General features: G+C 52.0%; 2 protein-coding genes across 3 annotated transcripts in view; one reads left to right on the top strand and one right to left on the bottom strand.

Moving 5' to 3' along the window:
• Positions 1–14,012, top strand: part of TRAM2 (translocation associated membrane protein 2) — a 74,930-nt gene extending 60,918 nt beyond the window's left edge. Inside the window, exons 5-11 of the mRNA XM_045842968.1 lie at positions 1,183–1,241; positions 2,474–2,558; positions 3,172–3,242; positions 5,823–5,927; positions 6,191–6,334; positions 7,216–7,379; positions 8,627–14,012. Coding sequence (XP_045698924.1) covers positions 1,183–1,241; positions 2,474–2,558; positions 3,172–3,242; positions 5,823–5,927; positions 6,191–6,334; positions 7,216–7,379; positions 8,627–8,700 — 702 coding nt within the window. The 3' untranslated portion in view covers positions 8,701–14,012. The remainder of the gene's footprint in view (positions 1–1,182; positions 1,242–2,473; positions 2,559–3,171; positions 3,243–5,822; positions 5,928–6,190; positions 6,335–7,215; positions 7,380–8,626) is intronic.
• Positions 14,013–16,730: 2,718 nt separating this feature from the next.
• EFHC1 (EF-hand domain containing 1) overlaps positions 16,731–23,047 on the bottom strand; it is a 71,155-nt gene continuing 64,838 nt past the window's right edge. For both annotated transcript variants that reach the window (XM_045843609.1, XM_045843610.1), the window contains 2 exons: positions 19,624–19,834; positions 16,731–18,281 (listed from right to left, as the gene is read on the bottom strand). In XM_045843609.1, the coding sequence (XP_045699565.1) occupies positions 18,210–18,281; positions 19,624–19,834 (283 nt within the window). In that variant the 3' untranslated portion in view covers positions 16,731–18,209. The remainder of the gene's footprint in view (positions 18,282–19,623; positions 19,835–23,047) is intronic.

Below are 23,047 nucleotides of genomic sequence, written 5' to 3'. Positions count from 1 at the left end.
ACCAGGAGTCTAGTGGCCCCACTCAGGTTTTAGTCATGTTACTGAAAAACCATCTCATGTGCCCCAGTGGTATCACTGGCCCCAGTAGTACACACACTGCTGGTCCCTGGCCTGCACAGGTGGAGTAAATTTCAACTCCAGACCCATGTGAAAGCAAACCTCAGGCAATGAATTTTCAAGGGATAGTATTTTTGATTTCATCCTTAGCCCAGGATGAGCAGACATCTTCTTCATCTCCCTGTGATGGTCATCAGACTCTTTCTAGTCTACTCGTTCTCTAAGGTGGTAGCCCTTTAAGGCCTGGACTTTGCACATGGGTCTTGGACTCCACCTCCCGAGGCACCGTCTCCTGCTCCCACAGGGGCACGAACACCCCAGCCCCACAGCCTCCCTTACTGCTGTGGCTTTCAGCTCCCTATTCTTTCTGGGGTCTCAGGGGTTTTTTCTTTCTTATAGTGAACGCAGCTTTGCATTTAAAAGAATACTTGTTAGATTTCATCCATCATTTCTATATGTTTTGTGATGGGAGGCTTTTGGGGTTGCACCCCTTCTGTGTAAGAGGCCCTGGGTGCCCATCCTATGTGAGGGCCTGGATGAGATGCCAGAGATTTAAGGAAGGGCAGGCAAAGACCGCAGCCCGAGGAACCTGCAGAGTAATGGAAGCAACTGGCCGTGGTGACACAATGTGATAAGTGTCACACTTACGAGGCCTGTGGGGTGATGTGGAAAGCCAAACTAGGCTTTTTGTTTTTCCAGTGGACGGTGATTGTGGAGTCCATTTGCTTATTCATCCTACAAGCATTTCCTGAGTGCCACATGCCAGGCAAAATACTAGACCCTGTCACATAAACACAAACTGTCATATTCATTTCTAACAATAACTCTGGGAGGGTAAGTATTTTTATTCTCATTTTACGGATGAGCCAGCTGCAGCTTGGGGACTGACTAGCTGGGAGGATGGAGGCAGCTGGGAAGTGCCGGGCCCACGTCCAGACGCAGGTCTCTGACCCCGCAGAGCTCTTCCTGCTCTGTCCCAGCAGCGGCCCGCCGGGGGCCAGCGGGTCCCACTCGGACGGTCCTCCATTTCGTGTTTCCTGTTCTTTCCTCTTCCTGGCAGTTGGGGATTAGACGCTTCCCTGACCCCTGACATTTCTAAATACTGTCTCCTCTCGCCTACTGCAGGAGGGGTATTTAACCAACCCGAGAAGCCTCTGGGAAGATTACCCTCATGTGTACCTCCCGTGAGTATTCTCATGACCTGGTCTCCAGAGAGGAGCCAGCCAGGCCTCTGGCGCCCTCCTCTCAGAACGTGTCCAGAATGCCGTGGAGCCAGCTGGCATGAGCGCCCGTCGTGTCCTGAGCCTGTTAGGGCGCAGTCTTGTGGAAGACAGACTTGTCTGGGTGCTTCTTCCTCCCAGTCTGCTGGGCCGGAGAACCCCAACGTGGAGTGTTGTCTGCACCAGCCCCTGTCACAGAGGGGGCGTCTTAGCGTGGGCTGCTGTAGCAGAGCAGCATGGACTGGGTGGTATGTGAACTTCAGAAATTCATTTCTCATGGTCCCGGAGGCTGGGACGTCTAAGACCGAGGTGCCTGCAGTGTCAGTGTCTGGGGAGGACCCGGATATAGACAGCATTTCTCCCTCCGGGGCCCTCACAGGCTGAAGTGGAGAGGGTGTTCTCTGGGGCCCCTTTTACGAGGACATCAGTCCCGCTCGTGAGGGCTCTTCACCTGCGGCCAGGCCGTCTCCTGAAGGCCTTGCCTCCTGATACCATCACACTGGGGACTAGGGTGTCAGCATATGAATTCTGAGGGGATCCGGACGAATTCTGTGCCAGCTGGGTCTGTGGCAGGTCCTTGCACCCCGTGAGACACAGTGGCAGAGCGCCTCCCTACAGTCCTCTAGCTGGGAGTGTCCTGGTGACCCACCACTGTTCACAGCACATCTCCCTGCTGACTTCCGTGGTGGCACCCCATCAGAGGCAGCATCCCCCTCCCCTCCTGCTCTGATGAGACACAGGAAGGCAACAGCTGGCCCTGTCCCTCAGGAGGCCGCTCCTTCCTCTCCCCAAGACCCTGCAGAATGACGGCAGAGGACTTCGGCTGAGTTAGTTCACTCCTTTGCTACTGAGGTCCATTTGTTCAGTGTGTTCCCGCCACCCTCTTCTCCACCGGCAGTTCTCTAGAATCAGCTCCCTCCTCAGCCTTCCTCCTCTGGGCCGAAGGCCCTCCTCCTCTGCGCTCTTTTTACCATTTGTATTTCTCTCGGTGGACTCTCTGTGTCCCTGTAAATGGTCTTGTCTGGGGAGCCGGGTCCCCAGGCTCAGGAGCGTGGTGCTGGCTGAGCCCCCTCCATCCTGGCTCCTGGGCTGGCTCCTCACAGAGTCCTGGCCCTCGCCTTCCCTCCTGTGCTGGGCAAGCATCATGGGGACATTTTTCTTCATCCCTCTCATGTGACTCGTTCCCTTGTCCCCAGCTTCCAGGTGAAGTTTTTCTACCTGTGCCAGCTGGCCTACTGGCTGCACGCACTTCCTGAGCTCTACTTCCAGAAGGTACGGAAGGTGAGTACTCCCTTCCCCCTCTTGAAGCCAGGGGTCTTCCTCGCCCCTCTGCTGTTCCAGCTAGTCCTGCCCCTTCCTCTAGAAGTTCAGAGGGGTGGGTGCTGCAGGGGGTGGGGAGGGTGTTGTTGGCAGGTTGAAAAACTGCTGAGTCAGCAGTCGCCAAAGTCCCCAGGAGGACCTCCATGAGAGCAGGCCACCAGCATCAGTCTCCTGCCTGCCTCCCATGCCATGTATGTGGCTTTGGAGGAAATCTGAGTCTCATTTTCTGGATGGCAGATGGAGAGGTTCATGCCTTTTCCACAGTCTTTTCTTTTTAATAGCTTCCCTCTGAATTATGTCCAAAGCCCTGTCCCCCAGTCCCTGTCCCTTCTCAACCCAACCCCGCCCTCTGGCTTTGGACCTGAAGCTGCTGCCTCGCTCTCAGACTTTCCAGCAGCCTAGTGCAGGGGCTTCGGCATGGCCTGGGACTGTCTGTGTTAAAGCACCAGCCCTCGGCCGTGGGGAAGGTAGCCTGGCCACCCTCACCCATCTGAATGTCCCCTCTGTCCCTGCATCTGCGTTAGGGAGCACGCACGCTCACTCTTGTTTCTCTTGTCCTTTCCTTTGTCCGCAGGAGGAAGTTCCCCGCCAGCTCCAGTACATTTGCCTGTACCTGGTCCACATAGCCGGGGCATACCTCCTCAAGTGAGTGAGACCCGGACCTGCCCTCATGTTTCAGCATCTCTGCACACATTCATTCAGTTAGTGAGCATTCATGAGATGCCTGCTGTGTACTGAGTGCCAGACTAAGACCTGGGAATACAGAGATAGATGACAGAAGATTCCTTTGTTGTCAGTGGCACATTCACAGTAGGCTTGGCTCTCCGGTAGGAGAGCCAACTTATACACTGAGAAGGAGGACGGCTTAGTGTTAAGCATTGTACTATGGCGTGTCGTCTTCTGTCAGGGGAACTCAGAAGAGTGACCACTGCGCCCGAGACAGCAGGGAAGGCTGGCCAGGGGTGTTGGCACTTGGTCTGTGGCTCTGCAGGTGGGGGGCGGCCCGAGGCTGGGCCCCTGCCTCTGTGTCCAGTAGCAGAAGCTGCGAGAGTGCGCAGCCCTGGAACCTGCGTTCCTTTGATTCGTAAGGAGACATAGAGTAGTCACTGCTAGTTGACCTGAAGTCAGAAGAGTAGCTGTGGTGTTTGGCCTCGAGTGTCTCTTATGCAAAGATTCACATCGATGAACAGGGTGTATCATTGCTAACTTGGGTTTTCCTGAGCACTGTCCATGCAGTACCGGGGAGCACCCAGGACTTTCTCTGAGCTGGCGTTTTGAGACCCTGTGATGTGTAACTTGGTGATGTGCGCTCCTCTGCTAGGCCACCTAGAGGTCGCGGGCCCATCCTGTTTTAGGTCCTTGCAGTGGGCGTCCAGTGAGAACGGTGGGCTCAGGCAGCAGAGGCAGGTGGGGCTCTCACACTTGGTCTCCTGTCTCGGGAGGCCTCCATCAGGCAAAGTCCTGGATGGGCCTTGAGGGCGAAAAGGCTGTGTGGAGAGGGTGGCGCTGCTCTTATGCTGGATGCTCGTGTGTCACACGCAGAATGGGTCTGGGAAAGCCAGTCTACGCTGCCACCCCAGCAGTGTGTGGCGGGGACAGGGTGAGAAGGTGCAGGCAGGACCATGTAGCAGAGCCTCCTGCTGCTGTTGGGACCCTTCTAGCTGCTGAGGATGTGAGATGCTCCAAGATCCATTTTTGTCTGCCTCTGGCATCTCCCAGGGAAGGAAGGGCAAGGCAGGTGTCTGACCCTGTTTGCATCGAGTCCTCAGAATCTTTGTTTTGGAATGCAAACAGGACGGAGAGGGCAGCAAATCCTCCTTAGCAGATCCTCCAAAGTCATGTCCAGTCTGTTCCCAGAGAAGCTGGCACCGGGTCAAGGTACAGCTGCCTCTCCCTGCTCCCTTAGGGGACGTGGGTTCCCTTCCCACCCATCCTTGTTCTAGTTTCTTGAAGTGAGTGTAGGGAGGAGAGGCCCTTGGATGCAGGATCTCCTAAGGAAGACAGATCTTTGAAATGTCGAATGTCGTGGGGTCTTGTTATGGTGAGGAGCTTGGCTTTTGGAGGCTTTTGCTCACTCAGCACAGCCCCAAGCCCTCCTGTGGGCCGGGCGCTGCCTCAGGCTGCAGCTGCATCTGGGTGAAGGCAGACAGGCCCTGCTCTCCTGGGCGTCCGTTCTAGCGGGAGGCAGACCATAAACCAGGAAGTAAGTGAATGGAGTTTCCCATGGTGGTAAGTGCGGCAGAGAAATAAAGCAGGACAGCGGGTGTACTTGGCACCTTCGGGGTGTGAGGAAAGCCTCTCTGAGGAGGGAACTTAGGTGAGGCACGAATGACAAAAGCCAGGTACGTGGAGATCTGGGGGGAGAGCTGTGCAGGCCGAGGGAGCAGCAGGTGACAGCCCTGGGGCGGGAGTGAGCACGAAGCCCACTGTGGCTAGGATAGAAAAAATGAGGCTTGAGACCAGGTCATGGGCAAGATCGTGTTGGACTTTCTAGGCCATGCAAAGACATTGGGGAGTTTTCACATTATTCTCTAGACAATGTTTGAGATCCAGTGACCATTGCGATCGGTTTTGCACTTTGGTCTTAATGTGTGGAAGTGGCCAGACCTTGATATGTCACCACCTGGGGCAGGGCTCCCACAGTGTCTCATTGACTTCCTGAAGCCCTACGTGTTCCGCAGGGTTGTGATTTCCCTTTGCGTCTGACTGGCAGCTGACCATCCGCAGCACACCGCTTAAGAAAGTCCTGGAATCGAGCAGAGGGGGTGTCTGAGTGGGCGCTATTTTTTAAGAGTTCGGTTCACTAGCATAGATTTTTGCGTCATGTTGAGTTTTGCTTCTTTGTGTACCTCTAAGCTGTGAAGACTTGGCTAATGAAAACTTAGATGACGGGAATCCCTGATTCTCCGTGCAAAGCTCAGCAGCTTGTTTTAAGCACCTTTTGTGTGCTTCGTCTCTGGCCAGATGGTGAGTGCTGTGAAGAGCCTCAGCCAGGGTCGCTATGGGAGCGGTAGGGGTGCCTGACCCAGAGAGGACAGGGAAAAGGCCAGGGGTTCAGTATTAGGAAAAATTCTTGAGGTGTGACAGCAAAATGGAATCCCAAAGGCTGAGGCAGGGCCAGCCAGGGAGTGGAGGGGAGGGGAGAGTGGAGCCCAGGGCTTTGGGCCCCTCGGCTCTGCTCTCCACGGACGTGGGGGTCTGTGTAGCTCGTCTCTTCCCCCGCAGCCTGAGCCGCCTGGGCCTCATCCTGCTGCTGCTGCAGTACTCCACCGACCTCCTCTTCCACACGGCCCGGCTCTTCTACTTTGCCGACGAGAACAATGAGAAGCTGTAAGTGCTGAGGTTGGGAGGCTGGCCTGCTTAGAGGCATAGAAGACAGGGGTGGCCTCTGATGGGAAGGTCCTGCCCTGGGTGTCAGCTGCCCCCCTACCTGCAGACTTCCCCCTGAGGTTTTCTCCTGGAGCATCTCATTCTAGATATCTCACCCCTTGGCCACCCTGAGCCTTTTTCCCACTTGGATCACCTCTGGAGAAGCGGGTGAAGTTTCCTCACGGGCCTAAAGGCTGATGCCCCCTTTCCCCCTCTGCGAGTAGGTTCAGTGCCTGGGCCGTTGTCTTTGGGGTCACCCGCCTCTTCATCCTCACCCTCGCCGTGCTGGCCATTGGCTTTGGACTTGCTCGCATGGAAAACCAAGCTTTTGACCCCGAGAAAGGGAACTTCAACACCTTACTTTGCAGGTGAGTTAGGCAGAAGGGCAAGGCAATAAATCAGGGTTCCCTGGGAGCAGCCAGGAGCCTCCTGAACTTGGCACAACTTAGGCAGAAGGTCAGGAGGCAGCACACACCTGGACCTCCTGCATGTCGATGTTTCTGGGAATCCCTGGACATTGGGCCTGAGGGAGAAGAGATGCCAGCCTTCTTTTTCCATCAAAACCATCCTCACTTCCCGGCCCAGGCCCAGAAAGACTAGTCAGGGCCTCAGTCCACATGGGAATCCCCTCACCTTTGTGGTGCTCAGTAGGCTTCTCACCCGGCCTCTCGGTGATCATTGCAGCTCCGCTTGGACTGTTGACAGCCGTGTTCTCAACAGGCGGGCCAGTGGCCTCCCGTAGCAGTGAGGAAGGCAATGAGGAAGCCGCTGTGTTTCCATAAGACTTAGGGCCTGGGAAGGTGTGTGACTGGGCCAGGGTGGCACTGCTTTTAAGTGCCATGCTAGATGAGAAGCCACAATAGAATTATTTCTGCTGTGTATAATTCAGTTCATTTGAATTCTTCCAGTGTATATTGAGCTAACATGAGCCATGTTTTATGCTGTGGGTACAAAAGGGACAGGCCATGGGTCCCAGCCAGCATGGGGACAGTATGACTGGGGGTGAATGTATGTCTGCCGACAGCCTCCCTAGCCTGGTCTCTCCACCCCCACCCCCAGCCCCCGAAGTATACTAGAGCAGAGATGGGCACTGGCCCCTGGCCCTTCCTGGTGGCGGTGGCAGAGTGGGGGTGTGCTGGGGCCGAAGGTGATCTGCCATGGGATGGGCAGGGCTCCTGGCCTCGGGAACTCCCCTGCCCTGGGGCTATGGGCCTGAGGCCCCCTGAGTGCCCACTCTGCCCCTCTGCAGGCTCTGCGTGCTGCTGCTGGTGTGTGCTGCCCAGGCCTGGCTCATGTGGCGATTCATCCACTCCCAGCTCCGGCACTGGAGGGAATACTGGAATGAGCAGAGCGCCAAGCAGAGAATCCAAGCTGCCCCTAGACCATCAGCAAGGCTCATCAAGAGGGAATCTGGTGAGTGCCAGGGCTCGGGCGGGCCGAGGTGGGGTCTGTCAGGGTGGATGGGAGGGTCAGGCTGGATCCTTGGGCTCTACCCAGACTAGTCCTGCTGCCCTCTGCCTGGACCCCTCCCCTGGGCCTGGGGCTCTCTGGCTCCTGCCCGGGCCTGATTGGCACGTGGCTAGGTGTGGACCAGGGACAGACTGTGGGCGGGGCTGGCCCTGGCTAGGCGGGAGCCCTCTGGCAGTGGTGAGGCAGGGCAGTGGCTGGATGAGGAACTCTTGGCAGGAAGCGTGTCCTCAGGGTGGCTTCTGGATCCCAGCCGAGTTCTGCGCCTGTTCTCTGGGCCGCACAGCTGCTCTGTCCTCACCTGCCCTCTGCTCTATCTACATCATGGCCCGCCCCTGCCTCCCAGGCTGCTGGCTCCTCTTCTGTCTTCAGGAATGACTCAGGATGGCACAGTGCTAGGTGGGCAGCAGGGGTGGGACACCCACTTCTCCTTTGGCCCTGCCGCACCTCAGTGACCACCCACCCGTTCTGGGTCCTGGGGCACCACCAGCCCTGCGCTTTCTGTCGAGCCTGGAGGCCTGTCTGTGCCAGGATGTGTTGTGACTCACCTGCCTTTCTCCAGGTGTGGCCTGCTTGGCAGGCGCTCTTGTGCGTTAGGACCAGACATGTGTGTAGCCAGGTGTGTTGAGGAGCCAGGCCTGGCTGTGGTGGGTTTGGGGTGTGAGGTGGCAGCCAGACATGTTCTCTGACTTGGAGCAAGCACACAGGCATGTTTTTGACAATAATAAAAAGATTTCTGCCCTAATTTTTCTGCCAGAGCAGTGTCGGGCATTGGAGGAAGGCCTCATCCCTCCAGCCTGTCTACCCCTTCCCTCTGTTGTCATCTTCCCTCGGGTTGTTGCCAAAGTGGGCGGCTGCCCTTCAGGGCGTCCTGAAGAAACTGAGGACACTGGTGGCGGCTGAGTGATCTCGGCAAGGACCTGACCCCAGCCTCAGGCCTCTCCTGTTCTTGGGTGACTGTGTGTCATCCCAGCCCCTTCCACTGAAGAAGTGTCGGAGACCAGCCACCTCAAACGGAGGAGCCTCCGGGAGCAAGACCCTGGGGGAAGCAGCAGCCTCCGGGGGCGGTCTGCCGGGTGCCCTGGGTTCATCTTGTGGGCAGAAGCTGGGCCTGGCTGTCCGGGCCCTACTTTCCTCTCCTGCTCCAGTCCCAGCAGAAACGCCATGTCTGTCTGTCTCCCTTTACTTCCTAGGTTATCATGAAAATGGAGTGGTGAAGGCAGAGAATGGAACCTCCCCACGGACTAAGAAACTCAAGTCTCCTTAAAGCCAAAGTGCTGAGAACAGAAATCCTCTCGGGGGTGCCCAGCAGGGCAGCAGGGGGGCCCCCCCGGCCTCGGTCACTGCCTCCCTTTCCTGTCGTGACGCTCCGTATCAAACAGCAGGAACCTGTCTTTCAACGGGGCTTTTCCTCTTTTCTTTCTTCTTGCCTTTTTCTTATTCTTCCATAAACCATTCTCAATAAAACCAAAAATCTTCCTTTTTCTCTCCCTCAAGCACTCACACCCTCACCTCTGTCCTGTGTTGGCTTTTCTGGAAGCCCAGGTTCTCCTGGTTACCTTTCTGCTGGCCTCCTTTGTTGTCTGTCACGGCTGCTGCTTTCTTTTTTTACTTCTTTTACCGTGTTGTGCAATTTTTCCGTCTTGATTTTTACCATGAGAGAGAGCTGTGATTGCAGTCCTGGCCACCCAGCCCCAGCATCGGTCCCCAGGACCTGCCAAAGTCTGCAGGCCTCGTGTGAGGAGCAGGCCCCCCGGGGTCCCTGTGTGGATGGGCAGGAAGAGGAGAGACCGCCTTCGTGATCACAGTCTCCTAGGTGCTGATTAACTGACAACATGTATGATTCCAGTTCTGCATGTACTGTCTTGAGGCCCAGCAGGGCTGCTGCTCCTTGAAATGCCAAGGTGTTTGGCTTTGGGACTTGACGACTCGGTCCAGAAGGAGGGTGTTAAGTGTGTTGGGTCCAGTGACTCAAGACGGCTTGCCAGTGGTTGGTCCTGCGCTGGAAACCAGCCTGCCCTCGCTCTGCTGAGGAAGTGCCGGAGATTGGACAGTTCTTCCCACTGTCTAGAGCGAGAGCAAGTGGCCTGAGCATCAGGCTCTTCCAGAAAGTGATGGTGGAGGTGACCCAGGACTTTCTGGAGCAGCCCCAGCTGCACCTGCTTTTCCGCTGTTCACCAGCATTCACAACCAAATCTGCCCACCAACAGGACTGGCCAGGCATGGGCTGGTCTAAACCCCAGGCCCTGGCAGCCCTGTCAGGCCATCCCTGCTGCCCGACTTCATTTCTCTACCCGCAGGAACCCCAAGCCCCTGCCGGCCTCCCTTGTTGAGTGTTCTTTGGAATTGTCACTGTTACCCGCTGAGCTTTGTCGAGCACACCGACAGCAACAGCGCTGTGGATGGTGTGAACCAGGACGGGCCGCTTAGGTGAGCCGAGTGGCTGTACCGAGGCTTCCTGCCCTCTCGCGTGGTCTTTCCCTCCTCTCTCCCCAAAGATAAGGCCCCGGCGGGGCCTGGTGAGGACTTGACAGAAGAGTTAGGCTTTCCAAGGTCCTGTTTAAGAACTGGACTCTGCTGCGGTGCTGAGGAGTGGTTCTTGGTGGGCACAGGAACATCAGTGTCCTTTGATGAGCTGGCCCTCTTTCTGACACCACAGTAGAAGCTGGGCCTTGGATCATCATCCAGAAAGGGGGCGATGGGTCTTTCCATCAGGGCAGTGCCTGTTCTCCACACCACTTGCATCAGAGATCAATTTTCATTTTCTAGAGACTGAGGGATTTGTTTTCTAACACCTTTGTATCTGGAATCACCTCTCTGTCAAATGATTATGAAAAGGAGGAACTATCCTTGGCTGCTGTTGGTTACTCTTAGGGAGTGTTTTTGAGAGTAGGCATCTCTCCCATGCTTCTCTGACACCCCCAGGGGCTGTGGAGCAGAACCTTGGTAAAAGCGTACCACGGGGGCGGCTGACGGCAGACTCGTCAGCCAGCAGCCTCCTGTACCTGCCCTGGCAGCCCAGGCACCAAAGGCTGTTCCCAGCCTGCATCCTGGGCAGCGTGTCCCCACCCCACCCCCAGCAGCTGCCTCCCCAGGTAAGCCCCATGAAACTGTGGACTCAAGCCTTCTACAGACACACACGCTGTGGGCGGGCCAGCTGCTGACAGCAGCCCCAGGCCTGCCCTCCAGCGGCCTCCCTGCTCCTGTGCGCAGCGTCCTAGGTGTTTGCTGCCACACAGACCATGCGGCTTCGTGTCCTAAGTCTCCTGCCAGCTCCAGTGCTGTGTACAGTGTGCCTCAGAGGTGGTACCGCCAGGCTGGCAGCCGGGCCAACTTCGGCTGTCTCCTGAAGCACGGCTTGTTCAGTGATGAGAGTAAGTCAAGGCTTTTCTGCTCTGTAAAAACCCTGGAGACATGAGTAAGGCTAGCATCTCACCGGCTGGGCTCAGGGATGATTTGAGGGGAGGGGGATAGCAGGGTCGTTGTCGGGCACTGTGTCGCCCCACTGGCATGCCTGGCACAGTTCTAGCAGAGAGGGCCAACTCTTTGGCGGGTTGGCTCAAACCGTGTTTCCAGGGGCCCAAATAACTCAATTCCACTTCACCCAGTGAGCTCATTGGGCTGCTTTGCCCTGATTTGGCCACTTGGGCTGTTTTCTTCAATCTCAACACTTTTCTGGCCCCAGCTGTGCCGAGCCATCTGTGAAGGCCCTGACAGACACCTCCGAGTTGGAGAGGCCAGCTCAGCCCCCCACCCCCACCCCGGGCCGGAGTACACATGCGAATCTACCTCAGCAACCGCTGCCCCTCAGCATCTCTGACGGGCACCAGCGCGGGGCAGCCAAGCAGACAGCAGCGGCAGGAGAGGGACGGGGAGGATCCTGTGCTGCAGATCCCCTCCTGGGAGGCTCAGTGGTGGGAAGGTTATTTTTACCATCCAGGCTCTGAGAGCTGCACTATTAATAAGTTGCATGTGTCCCTTCCGAAGGTGGGGACGGTTCTGGGGGAGGGGGTCCTGGCCAAGCTGGAGGAGACCTGCTTCTCCCATTCCGGTCCGCGCCAGCCCTGTGTGTGTCTGGCCATCAGACTGGAACTGTTGCTGAGAGAACCTTTTCCACTTCCGTCTGAAGGCAGACTTTACCAGCATCTCAGAAACCGTAATAGTCATCTGTGCTCTGACCACGTCTGCTTCCCTCGACTGGAACCCCTCAGACCCTGGAAACCCCTGAAGCCTGGGCAGCCGGTTTGAGGGGTGTGTGCTGCTGGGTTTTCTTGGGGGACCTTCCTCCTCAGTATCCTTTGACCTTTTTTCTAAGTGGTGAATAAAAGGCAGGGGCAGAGAGCATCCTGTCCCAAGATTCCCGACAGGAAAGTATTCCTCAGCTGCCTTTTTAATTCAATGTGGCTTCTTGACTGTACAGCTGGGGAAGCATGGTTTGGATTTATTTCATAGGCTTCAGCCTTCCGCCTTCCCAGGTGGTTTTTCCAAGGCCTTAGTGAGAGAAGGTGGTGGCGGGGGCAGGGGACTGGGGGCGGGGCGTGACCCGCTCCCTGCGCAAGGGCCTCAGCATCACCCGTGAGCAGATTTCCATTCCCAGTCTTCACAGGCCTCTGCTTTAGTGGGGAGTGTGCTGAAGGCTTGTGAAGTCGGCACAGCTGAGCGGTCTTTGCTCCCTCTCCCGGCCTCCCGGGCTCCCAGCCCTGCTTGTCGGGAGGGATGTCAGGTACCAATGGGAGCTGGGCTGTTGTCAGGTCACTTGAAACATCAGTAGAATCTCTCTTTGGCCCTTGGTTGGCCCAGTGAGGAAGCCTTAACTAACTTCTCACTTTTTACCCCAGTTCTCCCGTGACTATTAATTCCTCCTCTCCAAAGGCTGAAAAAGACCACCTCCTTGGCCGCCTCACACCCCCCTGCCCCACTTGGCCTTTTCTTGGAGGTCTTCGAAAAGGGGGGGGGGACAATGGGGCCTACTGGCTCTGTGTGGCCTCTCATGCTCTGCATCCTGTGTGAGTTTGTGTTGTAAGCAGATCCTTGTTCTTTCTGTGTGAGAAGTGCCTTACCTGCTGTGTGGTCTCAGCTGTCACTCGTGTACAGCCAGCCCCCAGCTGCCAGGGGTCTAGGGCTGTTTGTCACGTGCAGCCAAGGGCACTGGGCCCGGTGTAGTTACATGTAAAAGGGACACAGATTGTAACAGTTTTGCCTCATTTGTCTCAACTTCTCCCACACCCCCAGCATTGCATTAGGGTCTGTGGTGTGTCCCTTGTTTTGTTTCTGGCTTCTCCCTGGTGTCAGCATTCAGGCCTGCCTGGGTGGCTGCAGCAGCCCGAGAAGGCCCATTGCAGCGACCATGCCTCATACCCGTCAAGGGAAGCTCAGAGGGCCAGGGGCACTGAGCCCCGTTTGTGCCTCCAGCCCCCACAGTGAGGCCTGCGCTTCCAGCTCCCATAGCCAAGATACAAAAAGGTGCCCTTGCTATGACCTTTCCTGCTCTATCTATTCAACCCAAAGTCTGTATGACAGAGGTGTTTACTTTCCCATCACAAGTGTTGGCTCACAGACACCTGTTGGACAGTGGGTCTGGGTTGGCCGTCGCAGAACTTCAAGCTCCTGATTCAGTGTTACCTTGTGTTAGCAGCAGCCCCCATCTCCCCTGCCCCCGGCCTGCCTGCCCTTCCCTCGCTCTCCGGGTTGTGCAATAACCCTCCCAGCCAGTGGTCCTCCACAGGCCTTGCTGTCCCTTCCAACGCCCTGCCACTGGGAAGGGAAGGGAAGGGACCCACGGGAGGGGCAGTCATCACCCCCTACAGAAGAAATGTTCGCCACTTTCCCTTCGTTGCTGCCGTTCTTGTGATACTGGGTAGGTTTCTGTGGCACTCTAGTAGAACATTGTAGCGTTATCTTAGAAGTCCATATAATTTTTTTAAAATTTATTGAAAAGGAAAAAAATAACTATCCTCATGATGGGGCATTAATAAGAGGAAAGAGTCAGTGTGTGGGAATGAGGTCTGTTGTGACACCTGAGGTATCACCATCCCTGCCTGAAAACAGTCTCGAGTTTCTCGTTCACGCGGAGAGGAAGGGCAGCCACGCGCGGGCAGCCCTCCGCCCCTGACAGGACCGCCTGTGAGGCTGCGTGCTGCCGTTTCCTGGGGCACAGAGTCAGGTGTTTGTGTGGTGAGACGAAGTCTCATTTCAGTTCTTGTTTAAGGAACATCTGAAGGACCAGCCGAGGCTGCTGGTGCCCTGAGCAACTCATAATGCAAATGTGGATAAAAAGTGTCTTTTTGTTTTTCTACTTAGCCTGTTCATGTTATGGACCAAATTTCAACAAGGAACTCAAGGAAAAATTGTACCTGCCGTATTTATGCTCATGTAAAAGGGGTTTTTGTTTTGTTTTGTTTTGTTTTTGTGAGGGGGGCTTTTTACTTTCAGTGAACTTTTTTCAGAATCCCTTTTCCACTGTTTCTGTCTGGTTTGAAAACAAATTACAGTTTTGTATGGATTTTTTAAATGTACATTTTGAAGCAAATGGTCAGCAAATATTTTTGAAATAACTGAATAAAAGGCATAGAATTATCAGTCTAATTGTTTCTGGTGCTATTTCTTATATTCCTTTTTGATCTGGATGCTTTGCTTTTACTTGACAAAATAAGTGTCAATTTTAATCTAATTTCTAATAATTTTCACTACACTAGTCATTTCATGTATCTCTTTTGAGATGTCTTTGTTAATTGTGCTCATGTGAGCTAGAGAACTGGAATGGATGGAGAAAGAGTTACCCAGATACTAGATAATAACAAGCATCATTTTTATTTGAGTCCATAACAGTAAAGTATAAGAGTGGAAAGGAGTTTTCTTGACATGGGGTTTGTAGTTGGGAGCTCCACCAGGCTTGCCGTTTATTATGAAGTCATTTGGCTAGAAGAAGATGAGATTAAGTGAAAGCCATCAGCTGTTTGTGTTGGTAACGAATAGATGTCCAAGTATTAGTAACAGTGGTGGGCGGTGGGCATTGCTGGAGTCAGTCAGGTGTTGTATTGCCTGTAGCTGACTGCTGTGTTTTCCAGAACCACCGTCTTCAGAGAAAGATCAGGGATGAGTAGAGTTACAGGGGGCAGTTAGCCAAAGGACACCCACGGGTATGAGGATTAAACAGGAAACCTTCAGCTGAGGCGCAGGTAAGCAGCGCTGGTGGAGGGCAAGCTTTGGTGCGGGCTTAGGTTGCAGCCCTGCTCTGCTGTGAGAAGCTAGGTGACCTCGAGCAAGTAACCTTGCTGAGCCTGTTTCTCACCTCTGTTCTGCAGTTTTGGTTTACTTGTTTGTTTTTGCAGAGAGTGATAGTGACTTAGGGATAGTACATGCTAAATTCATGGTACAAATAAAGCACTCAATCAATACATTTTTTAAATGAACCCGCTCATACTCATGTACCAGCAGGATATCCAGGAGTCACTCTCCAAGGGACCCTCGATTCTCTGGAAACATCTCTGTTGGTCCCAAGTACCATCAAAGCCTGTAGGTGAGTTTGATACACCCTAATTAGGTGGTGTGTTCAAGGCCCCCCGGTGGCACAGAGTACAGGGCTAGGGCCTGAGTAGTGGTGACTCACAGCCAACATTTACACAGAACCAGACTTTGCTAGCACTAAGTCTGGAAGCCGTCTTAAACCGTCTTACATGCATGCCTCAGGTTGCATTGCCTCAGGTGCAAACGGTAATAGGTGCCCCTGCTCCTGCAAACACTAATAGGGGATGTCTGCTCATTCCGTCTCAGCTCCCTGGCAGCCCAGTCAAAGGATGCTTATTTCTTCTTCCCACAACAGAGCTTACTTCAGGCTAACACCCAGCTCTTCCATCACCAGAGCCAGGGCTCCAGATGCATGCCAGGTGTAACCAGCATAAGGGAGTCTACATGACCCCTCCTGGTGGCACTGCCATTCAGGATCTCACTGGGAAAACTGAGTCGCTCTGACTTGTGTCTCCTATACCTGGATGCCCCGCATAAACTGGCAGTGGTGAGCAGTGAGTGTGGACACCACAGAAATGACCTGCTGGCCCTGGTCTTCTGTGAAGTAGCTGCTACACACCTTTGCCGGTGCTGGCAGATCTCAACTTCTCTGTCTTGGGTAAACATGGAAGGTGAGGCATGGACAGCAAGCTGAAGGCATATGTGGGAATAGTGCCAATCTCACTCTGAGACACTTCTCTAACAGAGCGGGCTGACTTTTAAATCCTGGTTCCCAATTACAATGGAAAAGATACAGGAGACTAAACAGGGAGATGTCAGAAATGACCTTAGCAGGGCTATGAGCACCTGGCTCTCAAAGGGTAGGTAAGAGGATGTTACGGTAAATGAGACCTTTTTCCTGCTGTCTCCACTTCGGTTCAGGACAAGGGTTGGCACGCATCTCCATGTAGTACAGACTGGGGCAGCTCCGGGGAGGCTTGCCAAAGAGGGCCCAAAGCTTCTGCAGATTCCGCTGGTCCATGGCAGGCCAGGCTGATGCAGCCATCACCGGAGAGCACGGGTTTTTGGAAAGGGGCCCTCAGAGAGCTGCAGGTCTACAAGCGCATTGATGGGGGTGCTTTAACAGCCTCGGGCTTGACGTGTTCCCCTGGAGTTTGAGGAGCACAAGATCTGGGGTACCTTCACCTAAAACAAGTCTCAAGGGAAGGGACTGGCTGAGCTGCCTGACTGCACAGCCCAGAGAGTCATACAGAGGGGGATGCTGGGCAAGAGTGGACACCCTGGAAGGGCAAGCCAGCCTGAAAGAGCCGCCTCCGAGAAGATCTCCTGAGACGAGGAGCCTGGAGGGGTGCTCTGTCGGAGCCAGGCGGTCAGCTGGAGCTGGGCCATCTGTGTCAGTGCAACGTGCCCTGGGAGAAACAGCCAGCCTCTAGGGTCCTGGCCCCCCCTCAGGACTTTGCCAGCCTCAGCAATTAGACTTTGCCCTCTTCCTCTGGTTTCTACCCCTACCTTTCCAGACACCAGAAACACCAGAAACAGCAGTATGGCTGAGTGGGGGCAAAAGGAACAGAAACCAGAAGGAAGAAACCCACTATATCTGCCTGACCCACTCCCTCACCTTCCTCCTCCTTCTGCACCCCCCTCCCCCCAACACACTTGCTACACACTTCCAAGCTTGGGGCAGGACTGAGCTGGGGCAGGACTGAGCTGGGGCAGGACTGAGCTGGGGCAGGCAGGACAGAGCTTTGTGTTTTTATTTTAGATTGAAATGAACTTTTAAATACTTAAAAATTAGACTCTTAAAATAGTTATGAGTGACTTGAGAAAACAAAACAAAACAAAACATGGATCCTTCTGGACATAGCAACCTGAGCAGAAAAGGGACAGTCAACACAATACATTTGCAGGCCTTTTATTCAGCTGGTTAGAGGTCGTTTGGCTCATTAGGAGAGGTCAAACCAAGGCAAGTTCCCCGCTAGTTCAGAGAGGGCCAGGCATCCTCTATCATGTAAAACACCATCCTCATTTACACCACTTTTTGGGTAAGGGAGGGATCAGACACAGCATTTATAAGGATGAGGTTGGTGGCTGACCTTAAGGAACAGCTCTGATTCTAGAAAGTCCATCCAAGCTTATCAGAAAACCAGTAACTGCTACTGGCCTTTTCCTTCTATCTCAAGGCAGGCTGTCTAAAAGCAGAGTTTTCTAAATTTTCTTCTTTTTTTTAACTACAAACCACATCAACAAATACATTTTACCTAACAACCCAGTAAATACACATTCCCGCTGAAACGAAGTTTCACAAAACAGTACATACCCTATTATGTATGAGCACCACACTTTGATATTTTCTATTTCATTTTCTAAAAATTCAGATCTGCTAATGGGCCTAGAAGCACAGTTTGGAAAACACTTGGTGTATTTCCCTGCAATACTGGCGCAACCAGGCAGCTGAGGAGCTGGGGCATTGGCTGAGCAGCAATACCAGCACTGTATGTTTATTTCCAAAACCCCAAATGGCACTTCTAGCAAATTCTCTCTTTTCTCCTGCTCTTCATCATTGTACACCTGTACTAGGGTTCCCCAGAGAAACAGAACCAGTAGGATGCATGGAGAGAGAGAATGAGATTTATTCTGAGGAAGTGGTTCACACGATTCTGCAGGCTGACCAGTCCCAAGATCTGCAGTCAGCAAACTGGAGGAGACTCATGGAAGCTGGTGGCGTAGCTCCGGTCTGAAGGCCCACATACTTGGGCCTCAGGAGGAACTAACACTTTGGTTCAAGTCAGAGGCAGGAAAAAGCTGGTGTCCCAGTTTGAAGGCAGTTAGGCAGGGGGAATTCTCTCCTACTTAGGGGAGGGCCAGCCTTTTTGTTCTACGTAGGCCTGTATGAGTTGGATGAGGCCCACCAGCATCGGGGAGGGCAGCCTGCTTTACTCAGTCTACCAATTCAAATGTTAATCACATCCAGAAACACTCTCACAGACACCCAGAATGATGTTGGACCAAATATCTAGGGACCCCAAGGCCCGGTCAGCCTGCCACATAGAACGAACCATCACAACACCCCTGCCCCTACCTCCCTCAGTAAGGCACCAATTTTAGCTCCTACAAGATCCAATTTAATTTAGACTTCAGAAATATAAGAACAAAATATACCTATACATACACATACATATATAAGTATGTATATATGTATATAAATGAAATGTCACGGGCTCTGTAAATGCCTCTACAAAGAATACAAGGTATACTTCAAAGTGTGGGTCCAACCTCACAGGACTGTGCTGCGTTCTCTCCTCGGCCAGGTCAGTCTGAGAAAGCACGGACGAAGTTGTAGTAGTTGATCTTGTCTTCTCCGTGGTGGCACAGCCTGATTAGCTGTGGGAGAGAATGACAACAGCGGGTGAGCAGGCGTGCGGGGCCGCCTTCTGCGTAATGGCAGCGTGCGCATGGCCGCAGTGGTCCCCGGCCTTTGCAAACCAGTTCAGAGTTTTGATGTCCTCAATTGGTTCTGAAATGATCCTGGGAACCCAGGAGGTAGGTCAGATGTTATCCCCTCTTACAGTGAATAAAATCAAACCTCAGAGTAAATGGCCTGCCTGCCTGAGATTTCAGGACTAACATGTGCATTTATAAGGGCATTGTCATTTTTTAAATGTTTTTTTAAGCACTTTTAATTGTTTTTATATTCAAGTGCAAGGCTTTGGCCACCCAGCACCCTGTGCACACTGCTGTCCTGCTGTCCCACAGCCTAGCAGCAGGACCGAGTGACGTCACTGAGCAGGCTGTGGCCTTTGGAGCTCGGCTGTGAGGGCAGTGGGCCCATTTGCTGTGGTTACCTCATAAGACACGTGCAGGCCCATCCCACCCCCTTCCCTGTCCCACCTTCCACTGACTGCAGCTCCTCTCATGTCGGGTCCACACAGTACACATGACTGAAAAGTCAAAATCCGGGTGTGCTGTCAACCCAAGATCTGGGAAGCTAAAGGCTTTGGCCCATGCAAACGAAACACTCGTTTGTCCGCCTTCCCTGCTCCATGCTAATGTTTCTGTCTACAAAATATCCTCGTCTCCAACCTAGTCACTCTAGCCCTCAACTAAAGCCTTCCCTAAATGAATCTTAACTCTGAATATTCCTTTTTGCTAAAAGATCTTTAAGGTCTGCAGTACCTCAGTGCTCTTAATCAATGAGAATGTCTCCAATGAGAACAAGTCACAGTCACAGGTGCGGCGGGAGGAATTTGTCTGACTTCTGGGGGAACTCTGGCTAAAGGGGTTCAACTCACTCATGAAAATTCTAGGAGGAGACGGTCCATGTCACCATGCGACCCCTCCTGTCCCTGGGCAGTGGCCACGCCTTCTCCATGCCAGTCCTATATATAGGTGGGCTAACATACTTACCACTGTGAAGGGTGTCAAAGGCTGCCCACCAACCCGCTCAACCCAGTTGCCTCTGAGTTGCCCCTTCGGGGCTGCCCCTACAGGGGCACTCTCTGGGCTGCCTGGCCCCATAGCACTTAACGAGATGCAATGCAACAGCACTAAGAAAAAAATGCCAGTGACAGAAGCAAGGGGAAGGCCATAATCAGGACTGAGAAGGTCTAGTCTGAGCATCCTAGACCTTCCCCTGTTAAAACAAAATCCACATGTGATTGTCTTTGGGAGAGAATGAACGGTGCTCAGCTTCTGCAATCGGCTGGCAAGAATAACTCTTACTGACCTCCTTAATCAAGGAGTCGTCAACTGGGATGTTGAGAGAACCACAGGTTTTAAAGAACACCTCTTTGTCCACATATCCTGAAGCTTCCTTGTCATAAACCTGAAACGCCTCACAGATGTTGTCTCTGTGTGGAAGGTCTTTCACTTGCTTCTGGATTGTGTCTATCAATGCTTCCAGTTCTTGCACGCTTGGGTCCACTTCAGCTTGTTTACTATAGAGAAAGGAAGGAAATGATGGAACACGGAATTTATTCTTGACCAATCTCACCTCAGTGACCGAAGCTCTCACTTTGTGCAGTTGGGGAAGCTTCTAATGACAAACAGCTTTGACGGCAAGCTGGCCAGTTGCTGAACACTTGCCTGGCTCCAGCGGGTGAGCTCCACATCAAGGCAGCCTGGTCAGGGGCAGCGTGGGCACTGACGCTCAGCCTCCCCTGCTGCCATCTGTTAAATTACTGTCCCACCAACAGCCAGATCTGACACTACCACGGCCCCACATTCCTCATTTGTGGGGGTCTCACAATCTGCATTATCCATGTTACATCATCTAAAAATAAATGTCTGAATTAAAAAAATATTTATTGATAACTTATGCAATCACGGATCTCTCACACTTTTAACATTCCCTCTCCAATTCACTCTGAATTTTGTAAAGGTTATTTATGGAAGTTAAGAGACTGCTCTGTGCAGTGGTTGAGAAGCTTAGGCTTAGCATTTACTGAATGGAGGGAGGCTAGTATGTCAGAGCATTAGGAGAAGGGATGTGTGTCCCTTCAAATCACAACCAGGAGAGGCAGCAGCCCAATTTTTATTTCCTCTGAACATGAAGGTACAGTTATAAAATTAAAGGATTTTCAAGTAAGAAAAACCTCCCTCATGTTTTATCTTCATAGATCCGTTTTGGAATAAAAGGTGGCTCAAATAAATTCAGTAAGCACCCCTCCCTTTTCCAACGCTGAGAAAACAGCCTGGGAGACCTCAGTGACTTACCCAGGTCTCATGTCAGAGGCCAGGCCAGAAGCGGCATCTCACTTAAGCACTCATGTGCTCTTTCCAGTACGCCTGGCCACCTCCCACTGGACAGGACACATACCAACCCAGCACTGCTTTTTGTCCCTATTTTTCCTCCTATATAATATTCAAAAAGTTCACTGTTCCAAATAGCCTTGTAATTTATCTCCCTTTAACCAAATAGCCTTGTAATTTATTTCCTTTCAACCTGGTGGCGATCGTTGTTGGAAAAAGTATAAATTGTATAAGCTTTCAGGAACAATTTAAAAATATGAAGCAACAGCCCAGAGAAGAGTTCCAAATAATTTATCCCAAGAAAATCATTGTGGGTTGTATAGAAAGACACATCAATGAAGCTGCTTTGAAACAGCTGAAATAAAAACAAATTGTCCGGAAATCAAGAACTGGTTAAGAAATACACACTACAATCAGGCAACACAGTGACAATGCAGCCCCACCAGCTTTGCAGAAAGAGTAGAAAAGTACGCTGTTAGCCAGAAAATCAAGGTGCAAAGGTGCATACAGAATGCTACGTTTTGTGTAAAAGTTGTGGGGGAATAAGAACATATGTTTACATGTGCTTATATTATACAATGGCAGTCTGGGAACGGATGGTAACAAGTAGGCAGAAGGAAGACGGGGAAGACAGGGTTGCAGTAAAACTCTTCTCTGGTCCCTTCATATATATACACACACAGGTTATATATACATATATGCCCCATATGAATATAATACCTACTGAAAAAATTAAACTATCAGTATATCATAAAATATTTTATATAATGTCAGAAATGTTCATGATATACCATCAAGTAAAAAAAGCTGATAAACAGTATTTCAGAATTACTCCATTTTATATGCATATTAAGTAAAATATTAGAACTACTCACCCCTGGGTTTTAGAATTTTAAGAAATATTTTTGCTCATTTCTATTTGTATTTACTAATTTTTACTACTTGAATATTTTTTTCTGTGCATGTATTATTTTTGCAGTAAGACAAAAACAATAAAATTATAGTTAAAGATGTCCAGTACCTAAATGCTGTCTGGAATTATTTATTATATAAGCAGGACATGTTTATCTGATGGGTCAACTCCAACATCTACACTGAATTATGAAAGACTGCCAGGGAACTATTTCCATGTCATAAAGCAGTCAAACCTCAGTCTTCCGTACCATCCCAGCTGTAGAAGAGGCACGGAGCAGATAAATTTAAAATGTGGTCATCTAGTCACTTGGGGGAAGAGAGGGTAACTCCCCATTCCCTGAACAAACCAGGTACTCATACCGCTTCACACAACAAGGGAAATGCCCTTGGCATCTGCTGCCTTTGAGTAACATGGAGTAAATGCAGAGAGCTTGCAACAGGCAATGCTGTTTAAGACAGAGCTAGTTAGAGTTACAACCCCTACTTCATTGCAGGGGCCCCAGTAGAAGAGCTGCAAGCTGAGACTTGTTCCATGGGTTAACAGGAACGCAGGGGCTGGCTGATTATCCTTAACAGGGACTGCCAGCTGAGGGAGGTGGCTGGGTTGCCAACAGGCTGGGTGCAGACTCTGTGCCAAGCCCTCCGATGCCCTGCCTTTACTTTCTATAAAAGTAAATGTGATTTTATAGGGTGATTAATCTCACATGGGTAAGAGAGACGTCATGGTTCTCAGTCTGTTCTTAGAATATTTTGCTCTGAGCACTCTGGCAAAGCCCTCCACTTAGCAAAAACTAGACAGAATTCACATATTTTCTTAAAGAGCAAATAGTCTGCAATATTGTTCTTTCTGTCTTAGGTTTCTTTGGGGCAGGGCACAGTTGGGTGATGGGCATTCTTTGATACCGACTGTGTGTTAGAGATTTAGTGTGGACATTCCAATTGTAAAGGTTCAGCAGTGACCCCTTGGCCCAGGGCCTCCACTCTGTCCCACTGCGGGTAAACCCACTCCCAGGACAGGTGGTCACTTGTTCAGAGAGCTTCAGGTAGTCAGGAAGCTGAGCTGAGAATTCCCTTTATTTCTTGGAAAAACCCTTGCTGCATTTTCCCTGGCATGGCAGAATAAATTGTAGGTAAGAGCATGAGCTCTAGGATCTGATTTCCTGATTCAAAACCTCAGCTTTGCCACTTAAAGTCTGCATGATTGAGTAGATTACTTCACTGCCCCGTGTCTCAGTTTCCTTATTTGTAATATGGAAGTTTTCTTTCTTTAAGATTTTATTTATTTTTAGAGAGAGGGAAGGGAGGGAGAAAGAGATGGAGAGAAACATCAATGTGAGAAACATCAATTGGTTGCTTCTCATACATGCTCCAACCAGGGACTGAACCTACAACCCAAGCATGTGCCCTGACTGGGAATCAAAACCGCCTTTTGCTTTGTGGGACGATACCCATCCAGCTGAGTCACGCTGGTCAGGGCTGTAATA

This window comes from Phyllostomus hastatus, unplaced genomic scaffold (assembly GCF_019186645.2).
Source record: "Phyllostomus hastatus isolate PE091 unplaced genomic scaffold, TTU_PhHast_1.1 phas_contig_40, whole genome shotgun sequence".
NCBI lineage: Eukaryota > Metazoa > Chordata > Mammalia > Chiroptera > Phyllostomidae > Phyllostomus > Phyllostomus hastatus.
Note: the sequence above shows the minus strand (reverse complement) of the source record. Positions and strands in the feature narration are given on the sequence as shown.